General features: G+C 41.4%; 1 protein-coding gene across 1 annotated transcript in view; it reads right to left on the bottom strand.

Annotated features, from left to right (window-relative positions):
• The window catches only part of obi1 (ORC ubiquitin ligase 1), a 29,822-nt gene extending 16,333 nt beyond the window's left edge, over positions 1 to 13,489 (bottom strand). The window contains exons 1-4 of the mRNA XM_052026319.1: positions 13,298 to 13,489; positions 11,570 to 11,705; positions 7,553 to 7,644; positions 5,092 to 5,343 (exon numbers count right to left, since the gene is read on the bottom strand). Coding sequence (XP_051882279.1) covers positions 5,092 to 5,343; positions 7,553 to 7,644; positions 11,570 to 11,705; positions 13,298 to 13,381 — 564 coding nt within the window. The 5' untranslated portion in view covers positions 13,382 to 13,489. The remainder of the gene's footprint in view (positions 1 to 5,091; positions 5,344 to 7,552; positions 7,645 to 11,569; positions 11,706 to 13,297) is intronic.
• Between the last annotated feature and the right edge of the window lie 3,068 nt (positions 13,490 to 16,557).

The following is a 16,557-nucleotide window of genomic DNA, read 5'->3' as shown; positions in this document are numbered from 1 at the left end:
ACTGCCCAATCCAACTAATATTTTCAACATGCCCTGTGACTACTTCCTTAATAAATTTTCAACATTTTCCCTACTCCTGCTCTCAGGTCTACAATTCCCCATTTTCCCTCTCCTACCTTCCTCCATTGCCACCTCCTACAAAACCTTGGGATTTAATAGCTTGCTGCTCCATGAATTCCTCTAAAACATGTTAACTTCATTCAACTCCTCATTCACTCTGGACCAGTTACTCTCCTAATTATTTCAGGTGGTTTTTTTTTTGTCTCCTGTGAAGATGGATACAAAATGTATTTAACTTTCTACTATTTTCTTCTCCCTGATATTACCTCTCCTGTTTCAGTAGGCAGGAGTTTATACCTATCAGGAGACGGCGAACATGTTAAAATCTCCACGTTTGAGTAGTGCTGAGGGGGTTACCCAATGAATTGGGGGAAAGATATGATAGCCATCAAGAAATCAATCAGGGCCCTCTAGAGGGTTCTCTACCCAGACTGCAGAAAGAATATAGAAATTCCCACCACAGGAAGCAGCGAGGCAAAGAGGAGAAGCACTTAAGGGAAGCTGGATACATATTTGGAAGAAGGGAAGAGCGAGGTACACTGCCAGAGTTAAACAAAGAAGCTCAAAACGAGGAAAGTGAAGCAGGTATACACCAACTGGTACTCCTTTGGGCTGCATATGTGATACAAACCCTTATGCAAGCATCACATTGCCATTTGTGGATCACGGTGGGATGTAAATTGGCCACCATCCTACGTCACAGCAATGGGCAGACTTCAAATGTACGTTGTTGGATGTGCCATAGCTGAGAAAAGGTGCCCTTTGCCAGAAAGCAAGGGGTTGAGTGTGGGTGGTCTAGAGAGAAGTGACGCTAATGGTAGGTGGATCATCAGTTTAGTGGAAAGCCGGAGCTGGGTCTCATGACCGATTAAGGCTCAGGAAAGGACCAAGGAGAGATGGTTTGTAAACCAGGCAATAGTGTAGCTGTAGAAAGAAGGTGGAGGTGGAACCTGGAACTATGTTTGACTTGTATGTTTAACTAATTTCTTTTTCCATGCAGAGGGTGGTGCATATATGGAATAAGCTGCTAGAGGAAGTGGTTGAGGCAGGCACAGTAATAACATTTAAAATTTTTTTAGATAGGTACATGGATAGGAGGGGTTTAAGAGGGATATGGGCCAAATGTGGGCAAATGGGACTAGCTTGGTTGCCACCATGGTCGGGACGGATGAGTTGGGCTGAAGGGCCTGTTTCCATGCTGTGTTACTCTAATACTCTACTCCATGACTCTATTGGATATGATGGTGAGGAAAGAAGGCCTTCAATTAGGACGTACGTGCATCCACATCAGCACGTATGGACATCACCTCAATTTGTGCAGAGATAAAAGAAACCGTGATTGTCAGAGCAGAGGAGAGCAAGAGGAAATGTAATAGCAGTGATCAAAAGCAAGGTTTCGGAGATAGGAAGCAGGGACGGAAATGAGAATATAAAGGTTTAGACCGGCGTGATCTGGAATGCATTGCCAGAAAGACCAACAGAAACAGCAATGTCAAAAGGATAATTGGAACTGCTTGAACAGGAAAACATTGTCGGGCAGTGAGAGAGAGAGAGCAGGGAAGTGGGACTGTTTGGAGTTCATTCCAAGGGCTAGTGCAGGTATGGTGTGCCCATTGACTTCTGTTCTATAACGTTATGGTGATGCTGCAGTGTTGCTGAGGCCTTGCAGTTCTAGGGACACGGCTTCGATTCTGACCTCGGGTGCTATGTGGGCATCCGCCAGACGCTCTGGTTTTCTCCCATATCCCAAAGGTTGATTGGCTGCTGCAAGTTACCCGTGAGTGTGGACAAAAGAATTAGAGGGGAGTTGATAGACACGTTAGGAGAGAACAAGTCGCAGGGCTTCAGGGAAATAAGGAGGGGGAAATAGGACCAATGGGATTGCTCTCCTGAGAGACACCAGTGACCCAACAGGTCAAATAACCTCCTGCTCTGTCTAAATAAGTAAGTGACAAGTTAAACACATTAATTTGCATTTTACCTGATATACCTGGCATGTCAGATAAATACACATTATAATATATATTAATCATATCAAAACTAGGTAAATGAAACTGCATAATTTGTAAGTGAAGAGACTGTACTTATTTCTTTTTTTATTTATGGGATTATGGACTTCACTGGCAATGCTTATGTGCTTCTGTTGTCTTTGGGCAGGAGTGTGAAGCCACTTTCTTTAACTTTCTGGTGAAGGCATCCCTGTGGTGCTCTGGGTAGGAAATTCCAGGACTTGGATCCACTGACAATGAAGTGTGCCTCTGGGTCGACATGGCAGGTGGGTTGGAGGGAGGCCCATGGACGGTGGTGTTCCCATGCCCATTATCCTCGTCCTTCTGGGCAGTAGAGATTGCAGCACTGGGAGTGGCCTCGATGAGCTGCTGCAATGCATGATGCACCAGTGGTAGAAGTGGATGTCTGGGCCACTAGATAGGGTGCTAATCAAATGCTTTGGCCTGGATAGTGTTAAGTTTCTTGAGTGTTGCTGGAACTGAGCTCATCCAGGTAAGTGGTTTTGTTATATATTAAGACTAATGAATATTAGCATATAAATGTAATATATGTGCTTGTAGCATCTAAACCTTTAATCAGGGATTCCCTAACCAATCTCTCTTCTTTAAGCAGCATTACAGTGTCCATTTTGTCTGGTTATTCACCCGTGGAGTTTCTTTTTTTTAAAAAGGCACTGTATAAATGGGAGGATTTTGTAAGATAAAGGCAGTATTAAAAGACTCCATTTATTTCCTGAATTGGATTGATAGCTAATCCCAGATTATGTTTAGTGCTATTTGAAAGTAAAGGAAGAGGAACTGCATGCAGAATCCACAAGGAAGGCTGTCCGATTTCCCTGGTGTCACCTTCAGTGAAATTACAGAACCTCTGACAAATCTTAAACTCAACCACTCCATGACAATGGAGCAACCTGAAGTGGAGGGTATTGTAGTTTGTTATCAAGCAGTGAGATGTGTCCCCAAAACCTGGTGTGTGAATCATGCACATCCTTAACTTACATTAATAGTATCTCCACAAGGGACTATGTTACCGGAAATATAATTACACCACTTTGTAATCCAGCCCCTTAATCCAGTTATGCCTTATTCACCTATTCCCTTTCTTGGAGAATTAAGGAAGTGAGATCATAGATTGTATAGCAGTACCACTTTAAGCTTTGAAAAATTTGCTTTTCGTTTACTTCATTGGTATTGAGTGATTACACAGACAGCTACAGAGACAAGACGTATAAATATAGACATTTTATCATGTTTACAGTATATATTTTGACTGCATTATGAGAAAGCAAGGCATGCATTGGGTAAATAACCAGGATAAGTCTGATTATAGTTCAGACAGCAATAGAGTAAGAGCTGATACAAGAAGGGAAATTCAGATAGAGACAGACAGAAATAAGTCAAGTCTCTTTCTTTCCTCAGTTGGTATAAGCCTGGAAACCACAGGCCAGTGATCATTACATCAGTGGTAAGGAAGTTGTTGGAGAAGATTGTGAGGGACCGATTTATGTTCATTTGGAAAGGCAGGGACTAATAAGGAGCCAACATGGTTTTGTGCAGGGGAGGTCATGTCTCACAAATCTGATTGAGTTTTATTTTGAGGAAGTAGCTAAGAAAATTAGTGAAGGCAGAGCAGAAGACGTGGTCTACATGGACTTTAGTAAAGCTTTTGACAAGGTCCCACATGGTTCGCTGGTCCAGAAGGTTAAGGCACAAGGAATCCAAGGCATGTTGGATCAAAAATTGGCCTGATGACAGGAGGCAAAGAGTAGCGGTGGATGGGTGTTTATCCGACTGGAAATTTGTAACAAGTAGTGTATGATGGGATATTTTAATGACTTGGATGAGAATGCAGGTGTCTGATTGGTAAGTTTGCAGGTAACACGAAAATTGATGGAGTAATAGGCAACAAAGTAGGTTGTCCGAGGATACAGCTGGACATAAATCAGCTGAAAAGTTAGGTGGAGCAGTGGCAGATGGAATTTAATCCAGACAAGTGAGAGGTAATGCACTTTGGGAGGTCAAATTCTGGTAGGACACAGAGTAAATGGTAGGGACCTTAGGAACACTGATGTACAGCGAGACCTTGGGGTGCAAGTCTGTAGCTCCCTGAAAGTGGCAACACAGGTGGATAGGGTACAGAAAAAGGCGTTTGGTATGCTTGCCTCCATAGGATGTGTCACTGTTGTACATATCATTGGTTAGATCACACTTGGAGTATTGTGTACAGTTCCAGTCGTCACACTACAGGAAGGATGTGCCAGCAACAGAGAATCTAGAAGACATTCATCAGGGTGCTGCCTGGAATGGAGGACTGTAGTATTAGAAGAGATTGGATAGACTGGGCTTAATCTCACCAGCAGGTAGGAGGCTGAGGGGCGACCTCATGGAAGCTTATAAAATTTTGATGGGACATACAGGATAGAGAGTCAGGAGTCTTTTACCCAAGGCAGGGGAGTCTAGAACTCAAGAGCACAGGTTTAAGGTGAGAGGGGAGAAATTTAAAGGAGATCTGAGGAACAACTTTTCCCACACAGAGGATGGTGACTATTCAGAATGAGCTGCCAGAGGAGGTGGTGGAGGCAGATACAATAAAATGTGTTTGGACAAGTACTCAGACAGGAAAGGTGTGAAGGGATACGGGCCTAATGTGGGATTAGCATCATGGTCGCCCAGGACAAGGTGGGCTGGAAAGGCCATTTTCTGTGCCATACACTTTGATGACTCTTCTTCGGGAGTCCCACAGGATCAACAATGACTTGCTTCAACTTCGGTTTAGTGGGTCTGGGGTGACTGACGGGGTCACATTCAAAAGGTGTTTGAATAGGTACCTGGAGAGGAACGTGATAGAGGGACACAGATCGAATGCGGGCAAATGTAGTTAGCTCAGATGGACATCATGGACGAGGTGGACGGAAAGGGCCTATTTCTGTACTGTATGATTCTATGATAAATGCAACCTAAACTGGAAGCTATACTTTCATCCCCCACTCCCCCAAATAAAAAATGTATAGAAAGTACATACTTCCTTGAGTTTATCTAAATCCACTTTTGTTTTCTCATAGATCTCAGTGGCAGCTTTGAGCTTGGCCCTCCATTCCCGTTGACTGGTTAAGCCAGATGCACTGCCCTGCTCAATTGGGCTCTGCTTTCCACCGTCATCTTTACTACCAGGTGGCAGCACCACTGGATCTAGGACACTCTTTAGCTGCGACTCCAGGCTCAGATTTTTGCCACGAAGGTCTTCAATTTCTCTCTGCAAGGACTCAATTTCTTCCTAGAAGTAAAAAGACCAACACGTCTTCAGAAATGGTTGTCAAGAAATGGTTCAGAACACCTTTCCCCACATTCTGAAAAGCATCCAAATATGTGAATGGACACCAAATGAGGTTACATTATCAGATAAAACAAAGAAATGGCCTGGTATTGCCAAAGGAAACTAAACTGGACAGTAATTAAAGAAAATAAGCACAATGTAAGTTGTTAGATGGCTTTACTGCTCCACACACAACTCCAAAATTACTTATTCATTTCTTGCAACACAAATCATTTTTCTCTTTAGAATTACTATACAAAAGGCTTAGCCTATGAGGAGTGCTTGATGGCTCTGGGCCTGTACTTGATGGAACTCGAGGATGAGGGGAGATCTCATTAAAACCTACCAAATACTGAAAGGCCTAGATAGAGTGGACATGAAGAGGATGCTTCCATTAGTAGGAGAGTCTAGGTTCCGAGGGCACAGCCTCAGAGTAAAGGGATGTCCCTTCAAAACTGAGATGAGGAGGAATTCCTTCAGCCAGAGGGTGGTGAATCTGTGGAATTCATTGCCACAGAGGGCTGTGGAGGACAAGTCATTGGGTGCATTTAAGGCAGAAATTGAAAGGTTCTTGATTGGCAAGGAGGTTAAAGGTTACAGGAAGAAGGTGGGAGAATGGGGTTTAAACAAAAAAACAGCCACGATTGAATGGCAGAGCAGACTCAACGGGCCAAATGGCCTAATTCTGCTCCTATATCTTCTGGTCTTATATTTGGTCATCAGCCTTGGCTCACATGTAGCAGTCTCAGCAAGTGAGAGAGCTGAATTTGTTTACTGTGGGAGAACTTGTCCAATAGACGAGATGCTAAAAGTTGAGGTGTGAGCATGAGACTATTTGGAAGCAAGGAAGTTCTCCCTGGTGTTCTGACCAATGTTCATCACCAAATTCATCATAACAATACTTTATCTGGTCATTAACTCAATGCTATTTTTATGCACAAAATCACTGGGATGTTTCTTTCATCTCGAGAGACATTTCATTGGTTGTAATTGCTTTAGGGTAACAAGAGATCTTGTTTTCAGCTTTCAGCTTTCATTTTTACTTGTTGGGATGCTGGATTTCCCAGTGTATGCAAGCGTCAAAATATCTGGAAAAATACTTGAATAGCAGAGGACACAACCTATTCCTTCCTACAATACATGACCAACATAGTGGCTGGAAGACAAATAAAAAAAACAAGGAAGACTCAAGATTACAATTACGTTTATGCCTCAATTATAAAATAAATTAGGAAAATGGAGAACTGGAAAGTATCTATAGTCAATGGGTTATGATAATTTTTTTAGAAAGCTATTCACATGGGAGATGGTTGATACAGGCTGCAAAACGTTTGTTTATTTTGTTCCTGCTTCCCTTCCTCTCCTGGGGAAAAGGAAGCAGGCAGTCATGGCCTTAGGGAATCGGAAAGCTTTACTAAAATGATTAAACATATGTTATTCAAGACAGCAAAGTTGCACACGATCATGTCACTCATTTGCTATCACCATCTTAAGAGCAACTTAGAAACTGCAAGGCATTTTCCTTGCACAATGACTATTGCAAAATCTATACATTTCAAACACATCATAACCCTTCCACTTGAAAATGGTCTTGATACTAATTACAGAAATAGTCTATAACAAACAGAGCTCTGATTTTGTAAACCTCTTATTTTACATCCTCACAAGAACCTCCACGTAAGAACGTAAACAACAACAACAACAAAATAAAGTGCAATAATTAAAATAAAATCTCAGGATACTTAGTTGTTAATAACAAAATCAAATCAAATTTTTAATTAAAACTTGAAGCACTGCAGGTTTTGAAGTACGGACAAATTTTAGATGGCATTTATGAGGATTCGCAAGGACAAGAACAGAAAGAGGAAGTGATGGTCAGTGATTTATAAGATCAGGTTTTGTTCTGCACTGGGGAGGAGGCTTGATGTTATCACCAACACTGAATAATGAAATAGCATTTCAGATTTCTCTTTGCACACGTATACACACACACACACACACACACACACGTGCACTGTACGTCAAAACCAAATATGGAGAATTCAGATTGCTCCCTGCATATTCAGGAAGGTTAGGTTTTTCAGAGCTTAAATGAGTTCAAAATCATTAAAAATCTTTCCATGTCCACTTCACCAACTCTGAAAGCTTGTCTCATGAGCACATGCATTACCTCATATTCTTTATGTAACAGTTCAAGCCTGGTTTTTCGAAGGGATCGCTTGACTGATGAACTGTCACAATCTTCTGCTCCATCTGATCCACCTGAATGAGAATTAAATACTAATCAGCAAAATAGAAAGCAAAATTTGAGTCAAGGTCTGTGATATTCTTTTCCCTATAAAAATCCAAAGAACATTAGAAATTCCAGTTTGCGGTTTTATATCCTGCCTTTCCACCTCGTTGTTTAGAGAGAGGTGCTTAGATTTACCATCTTGGCAGCTTCACTCAGCACTAAGTCTAATATCACACCCACCTGAAGAAAATCTGTGGCATTAGAACAAAGCTTTAGAAATCTGACAGCACAAATCAAAAATTTAATCTTGAAACTTTACACAACTGAATGTAGTCATAATTACTGAAAGTTGAAAGTGCAGTAATTACATCTACAAAAGCACAATCACTATATGTAACTAGTCTATACCAGTAACAAACAAAATGCTGGAGGAACTCAGTGAGTCAGGCAGCATCTGTGGAAGGAAACAGACAGCTGATGTTTTAGTTCGAGACCCTTCATCTGGACTGATGAAGGGTCTCAACCCAAAATGTCAACTGTCCATTTCCCTCCACAGATTCTGCCAGACTTGCTGAGTTCCTCCAGTGTCTTACTTGTTGCTCCAGATTTCAGCACCTGCAGTCTCTTTTGTCTCTGGTCCATATCAGTGGTGTCCAATGCCACAAGTGGCTAGATTTGGTTAACTGAGAATCCAAATGTGGTTAACTGAATTCTTCATCCATAAATAAAAATGAGCAAATGCCACTTTTCAGAAGGTAAATTAAATGCATATTCACAAGAGCTATGCATCTTTATTTTAATTGTTTTATGCATTTAATAAGTTGCAAAGCCAAGTTTACTGGTAGACCTGATTCCTGTGTTTGCATTATTACCTCAGTTTGTAATTACTGCCATTTAGCTAAAATGCAAGGTAATAAGAAACATCACATTTCAACACCATGGAAACATCAATGGCATTTTATAGAGAGGGGAAATGCCACTGGGACAGGTTCCAACCACTGAAATAACTGCTCCAGTCCATCAGTAATATCCAATAATGAATAACTCCAACAGGTGACAAAAGCAGCAGACCTGCTGTTGCTAGCTGCCAGAGACAACATTCTCCACAAACACACAGTGAAACACGAGAGGACATGGCTTTAGGGTTGAAGGGGAAAGGTTAAGGGGGAACATTAGAGGGAACTTCTTCACTCAACGAGTGGTGGGAGTGTGGAATGGGCTGCCATCTGATGTGGTAAATGCGGGCTCGCTCTTAACTTTTAAGAGTAAATTGGATACACAGACAAGACAGGTCTGGAGGGGTATGGGCTGGGGGCAGGTAAATGGGACGAGCAGAATAATGTTTCGGCACAGACTAGAAGGGCCGAATGGCCTGTTTTCTGTGCTGTAGTTTTCTATGGTTCTATGGAAACTATTGGACAAAAGACTAGAAACTGCACAAGATGTGCTGTGACAGACAAGTCAGTCTAAGCCTTTGGTGAAAGACTGCAAGATTTTTGCATCAAATAGTGAAAGTACTTGAGAAACTAGATTTATTATTGCAGAGGGGTTTATTTTATTTAAATTTGTCATTAAGATATTGCTGTTGTAGATACATCTTTAGACAGCTAATACCAGTTTATACAAACGTAGGATCCAGATTTATTACTTTAACAATTACTTCTGACCTTTTCTTCTTCCAGGTATTAAATGGAAAAAAAAGTCAAAGGAAAACATGAAGCAAATTATATTTTGACATGTGTGGAAGATGGGCACTAAATTCAGATGAATGCAAGTGAAGAATAGGAAAAGCAGAATCTCTGCCCTTCCTTTACACAGAATCAATGAACTATGCTTCCTCACTTTACAAGTTACAGAACCATCTCATCTTCCTGGCCACAGGATGTCCCATGCCTGACAGGCAGCTGTGACAAACTCAACCTTCTTTTGTAAAGGTTCCCAAGTCGAGCCACTTGGGAACCTTTTACCAGTGTTTTATCAATATCAATTGATACAATATCAGGTAAATATCAATTACCAGTGTTTTTTTTTTAAAACCTGCACACAATTCAGGAAGTTGTTCTTAAATGCATACTGAATTTTGAAAATAGCAAAGCAGAACAAATCAGAAACATTTAATATAAGTAAATGTATTACTTTTATCATATTGAGGCAGCATTGCTATTGTAGAGGGTGTATGTGTTATTCTAGGTAATAAATTCACTTATAGAAATAAATTCCTCGATAATCCCAAAACTAAGTAGTGAGCAAACTGTTGCTTCTTAGGTAACTGGAAACTGCCAAGTAAATACTGAACATTATCCAGTGTTGGCCAACAACACACTGAGCTGTCAGCAGCATTTCAATAATGGTGGGTGTTGTCAATCAATGCAAATCACCACCACGCATCCCAAAGTCACAGGAAAATCAGCAATGATGTTGAAATGCTTTATATTTGTAATGTTTTTAAAGAAAACTTTTGCAAATATAAAAAATATATCACTTTAAAAAATGTTTGGTAAAGCACTAGTTTGCAAATGGGCAGTATTAACTTTTCACTGAAGACTCCACATGCAAACCCCATCCAGTTTATCTTTCAGTGCCATATTTATCACTTGGATTAAGAACAGAATGTTTATTTTAACATTTAATTACAGCATGTGGAAACTACCACCAAGGACAGCACTTATTGCCTATGCTTATACTCTTAAGAAAGTCGTGAATAACTACTACTTTCTGAGCCATCCTAACCCATGTTGTGAAGGTACTTCCATGACCGCTCAAGTAGTGGGCGCAGGACCTTGATCCAGTGACAACGAACGAACAGAAATTATTTTCAAATGGATGTCGTGTCACTTGGAGGAGATCAAACTGAGGGAGTGGTGGAGGCAGAGATTCTCACAACACTTCAGTACCAAGTCGAGCACTTGAATCACCAAGACATAGACCATGCTGGTAAATAAGTATTGATGGTGGGTATGAATGTGGTGGGCAGAAGGGCCTGTTTCTGTGCTGTATCACTCTAATCTGCATTTGTGTGTGCCTGCTGCTCAAGTCATGCCTAGCTAAAAGTGGGGCTTTAGCTCACTAGAATTCCCTAGAACTTGTGTTTTGAATTCAGATTTTACAACTGGTAAATTGGTTTATTATTGTCACCTGTACTGAAGGACAGTGAAAAACTTTTTTTGTAATGCCATCCATTACAGATCATTTCATTACAACACTGCATTGAGGTAGTACAAGGGAAAACAATACCAATGCACAGTAAAGTGTTAATGGCAGGAGAAAGGCAAATATAAAAATCAAATTTCTTAACCATATTTTAGTGGGGACATTTTTAATTATCAAGAGGTTTTATGATTATTAAAATGGTTGTGATTTAAACCTGTAATAATCCAAATTATTTGATTTTTAATTACTTAAATATATGGAGAAGGATTTAAAACATTTGATAGTTTTTCATCCAGCAAGTTGGGGGAAGACAGAGTGGGGAGGGGGTGAAGAGAAGGGGATGTTGAAAGAGACACCATAGGTTTTCCAAACTTTCAAGGGCAGTGCCTGCTGCGGTGACCAGATGACATCATACAAGGCCTTGGTATCCCTGCAGGATAGAAACACTTTCCACCAGCGATTTCATTCTTACAAAGGCAGTGAAATAAACGAGGAACAAACATGTTTCTTACAGTCAAAGCACATTCATCAAATTCTGAACCAGTAAGTTATTCACTCTTGTTATAGCAAACTGTCAAAGCTTCACCTCCAAGAAGGTGTGTCGATTTGATGCATTTCTTTTGAATACAAAGTTGTACAAATGATTAAAAGGATATTTAAAACTGACCGACCTGAAGATTAGCAGTTTCTATTCTGGCAAAGAAATGTGGGTTGGTATTTTGAAATATCCGATTAGCCCTTTTATAACTGAACTGGGAAAAGAAAACGCACCAAGCAAATTAAAACATTGGAAGGATGCCTTACCCAACACTTCCTTGTAAGGATTTTCAGATGTGATCGGAATCCTACAGGTTGGACACTGGGCACTGTTTTTCAGCCAGGATTCCATGCACGTGAAGCAGAAGACATGGTTGTTTGAACAGATAACCGGGTGGCGAACCTAAGACATTTCCAAAAGGGGAATAACCGAGGTTACCACATCCATACAACTCGATCGGCCTGATCAACAGTGTTAGCCAGATCAATATTGGTTAGAGATGGGACTCTGATAATCAATTGAAACATTACTAAACAAGTCTGCAAATTAATGCCAAATTCTGTTCTCTGCATCTAAGTTAATAAACTGTGTGTCACAATACACTAGAGATGGGGCTCCAATAATAAATTGATACATTACTAAACAAGTCTGCAAACTAATGCCAAATTCTCAATTCTGCTCTCTGCATCTAACCTAATAGAAGCGATTGAATAAATATAACCACACACAACGACAGCACTTAAAGCCTATTTCAGCAAAAAAAAACTCAAGTTGGCCTACATTAAATCCTCCACCAAAGTCAGAAAGTTGTGGGGTGTCTCACTCCAGAGACTGAAACCAGACTGGCACTTTAATTCAACGTGGAGCCTCTTTCTCGGAGGCTTAGAGCCAAGGTCCCATTAACACACTTAGATGGAGGCAACAAATTCAGCGAAGAATAGAGAATTCTACTGATCCCAGCCAATTTTTGTTTTGGCTCAGTCAACACTTAAAACAAATTATCTAATCAGATATGTCATTTTTTTTTTAAAAACACGACATAATTTAAGTATTTGCACTTTAAAAATACAACGTTGGCTTTGGCGCCTCACGAGAATGCAAAAATACCATAATCTAATGTTTTAACATTTTTTTATACTTGAGCAAACTTGTATTGCAATAAGCAGAAAAGAGCATTTTTCCCCAGTTCTAGACTCCGTCAACACCATGAAAACATTGTTCTGCCATTATTAGTTGTCTGTGGAAGATGCTGTGCAAAGACAATAGACTTGATGCTACAAACAGCCAATACAATTCAAAAGAACGTAATTTACAGCGAGTTGGGACCTCCTGGGTTGAGCAAGGCGCACCCTCGATCACCTTTGTTTAACACGAGTGTTTACCGGACATTACAAAGTATGGTGTTGATCAATTTTCAAGTGTATAAATCACATAACCATTGTTATTCATTCAAAACTGTAAAAATATATTTGAAAGCGACGTTTGGCAATGCAAGGCAAATGTGCACTTCAAACAGGCACTCAATGCTCTGAAAAAATGCACAAGATACAACTTCATGGAAGTGCTAACTTTTCGGGAAAAAAAGAAATTCAAATGGTTTGCGAGACGTTTGGGCTGCAGCAAACACACCTTGTGTTTCGACCGTCTAACATAACGATACGGAAGTGAAGTCCAACCCAGAATTCACGAGTTCCCTTCCTTTCAACTTCAAATGGCTCTAACGTCTGCACTGCCGACTTTGCAACGCATTACAAAAAAATGAATGGGCTCCCTCTTGGAAAACTCCTGGCAAGCCTGTTTTTTGTTGGTTTTGCAAAATCTTACAGTGATTCCGATCACCAAGATGTAAAACTAAGGCGAGATCCGTCTTGCAAAACAGACGTAAAGAGAAGTTAAAAGAAGGTAGTCTTCAGGGTGAGTTTGCAAGAGTCCCAGGGTGTGGGCTTTGCCCGCGGAGTGTTGCCCCACTCCCCTGTTGCGAGCGCATACATTACCTTCCCCAGACAGATCTGGCATGAGATGGGCAGCGTGAGGCTGAGTGTAACATGCTGAACGGTCTGGAGCGCCGGCTTCTGCATTGTGCTTGCAATTCCGCCCCGGAGCGCGCGACCCGCAACAAGTCCCCGGAGCGCGCGACCCGCAACAAGTCCCCGGAGCGCGCGACCCGCAACAAGTCCCCGGAGCGCGCGACCCGCAACAAGTCCCCGGAGCGCGCGACCTGCAACAAGCCCCCGGAGCGCGCGACACATACGCGCTCGCTCACCCCGCCCCCTTCCTCTCCTCTCCTCGCCTCCCCGCACTTTGCAGCAGCGAGCTCCACAATCCGCCTCTTTGTCCGCCGGAGGTCGGTTTGCAACCGCTTTCCTTTTGTTTTTTGTTTGCCGTTTTCAAACGGTGGAGCATTGGGTCTAAAGGGAAAAAAAACCTTAAAGAGGTCTGCTGCAAGACTTTAAAACAAAAGAAGTTTGCAAACATTCAGGGTGTTGCAAACATCACTCAAGAATGGTATGGGTTGTACCGTTGCAAATTCACAGGCCCAAGACATGAGTTCAAATCGCAGCACAGCAGCTCATTATTTAAGTAGCACTTTTAAAAAAAAACTAGCGCTAGTAATGGTGACAGTGAAATTATGAGGTTGTTGTTAAAAGTGTATCTGGTTCAGTAATATCCTTTAAGGAAGGAAATCTGCCGTCCTTATCTGGATTTATGTGCGACTCTAGACCCCTGCTAACGATTCTTCAGTGATCTCCGAAAATGACCACCTTGGTTCATGGGGCAATTGAGAATGGGTTATTAACGCTGGCCTTGTCAGTGTGCCATGAGTCAATCAAAAAATACATAGTAGCTTGTGCGAAGTTCTCTGTAGACCTCCACTGCATTCAGTTCTGGTCACTGGCTTTGGGGATGTGGTCTAGGTTCACCACACTGGTGCTAAAAGGTTAAATTCCAATGGAAGTTCTTTGAGCTGAAACTTTTGCTCGGTTGCTCTCTCCATGGTAGGCCTTATGATACAGAATGAGGCTATTCAGCCCATTACACCATGCTGGCCCCCAACAGAGTAATCCCATCAGTCCCATTTGCCCCTCTCCTTATTTCCTCGCACAATTAATTCCAGCAGTGGCACAGCTGGTAAAGTTGGTGCTTCATAGCTCCAGAGATCCAGGTTCAATCGTGACCTCCAGTGCTGTCTGTGTGGAGTTTGCACATTCTCCCTACAACTGTGTGGCTTTCCTCCAGTGCTCCAGTTTTGTCCCATATCCCAAATGTGTGTGAATCTGTGGGTTAACTGGCCACTGTAAACTGCCCCTAGTGTATAGATGAGTGGTTAAATCAGGGAGGGGGGGGGGGGAAGAAAAGGTTACAGGGAAATATCAGTGGGACAATGGGATTGCTTTGTGAGCCAGCATAGACTCAATGGACTAAATATCCTTCTCTATGTCATAGAGAAATTCTGTTTCTATATTAAGTTATGAGGACAGATTGCATATTGATTGAGATTGAGATCTATAAAGTTGTTCATAGTTTCTCTCTGAATATAGTATTTTCTCAGATGAGGGAAATCCTGAATTGGTGCATGACTCAAATCCAGGGCTAATGTATTCAACAATGAAGGTGAATGGGGTGCCTGCCTTCGTCACAAAGAGGTTGGAATACTGCTGCGAGGATGTCTCCTTTGACCCTCACCACTTTTTATCGTTGCACCATATAAAGCATCCTATCTGGATGCATCACGGTTTGGTATGGCAACTGCTCTGCCCGTGACTGCAAGAAACTGCGGAGAGTTGTGGACACAGCTCAGCACATCACTGAAACCAACCTCCCCTCCATGGACTCTGTCTACACTTCTTGCTACCTCAGTAAAGCAGCCAACATAATCAAAGACCCCATCCACCCCGGACATTCTCTTTTCTCCCCCCTCCCATCGGGCAGAAGATACAAAAGCCTGAAAGAAGGTACCATTAGGCTCAAGGACAGCTTCCATCCCACTGTTATAAGGCTATTGAATGGTTCCCTAGTACGATAAGATGGACTCTTGACCTCACAATCTACCTTGTTATGAACTTGCACCTTATTGTCTACCTGCACTGCACTTTCGCTGTAACTGTAACACTTTATTCTGCATTCTATTTTGTTTTACCTTGTACTACCTCAATGCACTGTGTAACGAATTAATCTGTATGAATGGTATGCAAGACAAGTTTTTCATTGTCCCTTGGTACATGTGACAACAATAAACCAATTTACCAATTTGGTGAGATCTCATTGGAGCTAGGCACGTTAGGGTCTGCAGTCCATAAGAAGGACACAACTGCCTTGAAGGTCGCACAGTATTGATCTGTAAAATCAATCTCTCGAATAAGGTACTGTCTTATGAGGAGAGACTGAGTAAAAATAGTTTTACTTCCTGTAGTTGACAAGTTAGACATGATCTCATTGATACCTTCTTCCAGGCTTTTGAAATGTACAAATAGCATCAAAGCTGCAAGAATGTTTTCTCAGGCTGAAGAGTTTAAAACTGTGGGTATAGTCTCAGGATTAAGATGGGTTTAGTCTCAGGATTAAGATGGAGAGCTGTGAATTTTTATAAACTTCTCACCGTACATTTATAATGTAAACTGCCTGCACAGTGTCACAATCTAATTAATATTTGCTACTGATTCAAGCAACACAGCACTGCCTCTGCTGGGAGGACAGAATTACAAGATGAAACGTAACTCCAAAGCTGAAACTGAAATATCAAAATACCTCTGTCCCAGAGAGTCAGTTACAGAGTACAATTATAAACTGGGATTGGTAAATTTTTGGATACTAAGGGAATCAAGCAATTCAGGGATTTGACAGGAAAGTGGACTTGAAATACAGGATCAGCCACAATCTCATAAGCAAGCTCAAGGGGCTGGATGTCCTACTCCTAGTTTGTATGTTCTTACGATCCAACTGAAAAGCTAAGAAGTTGAACTGTTCCACTGTCTCAGTAGTGAGTAAAAAACTGTGGGATGCAAGGTGGGCAAGATGGAAATCAGAACACTCTACGCAAAAAGATGCATTTCACTGTGTTTTGATGTACATGTGACTAATAAAGATACCTTATCTTTAACACATTAATGTCAACCCTTTGAAACAAATGACATACCCAGCTCAGTTTTTCGTGTGAAGCATAAAGAATGGAGGTCAATACACTTCAGTTAGGAGTCAACACCTTCTGAAAAGGAAGAAGAAAACCATGAAAGGGTGAGAGAGGGAGAAAAATTAA

The sequence above is a fragment of the Pristis pectinata genome, chromosome 11 (genome assembly GCF_009764475.1).
Source record: "Pristis pectinata isolate sPriPec2 chromosome 11, sPriPec2.1.pri, whole genome shotgun sequence".
NCBI classification, from domain to species: Eukaryota; Metazoa; Chordata; class Chondrichthyes; order Rhinopristiformes; family Pristidae; genus Pristis; species Pristis pectinata.
The sequence above is the reverse complement of the archived record's forward strand: the minus strand, read 5'-3'. Positions and strand labels throughout refer to the sequence as shown.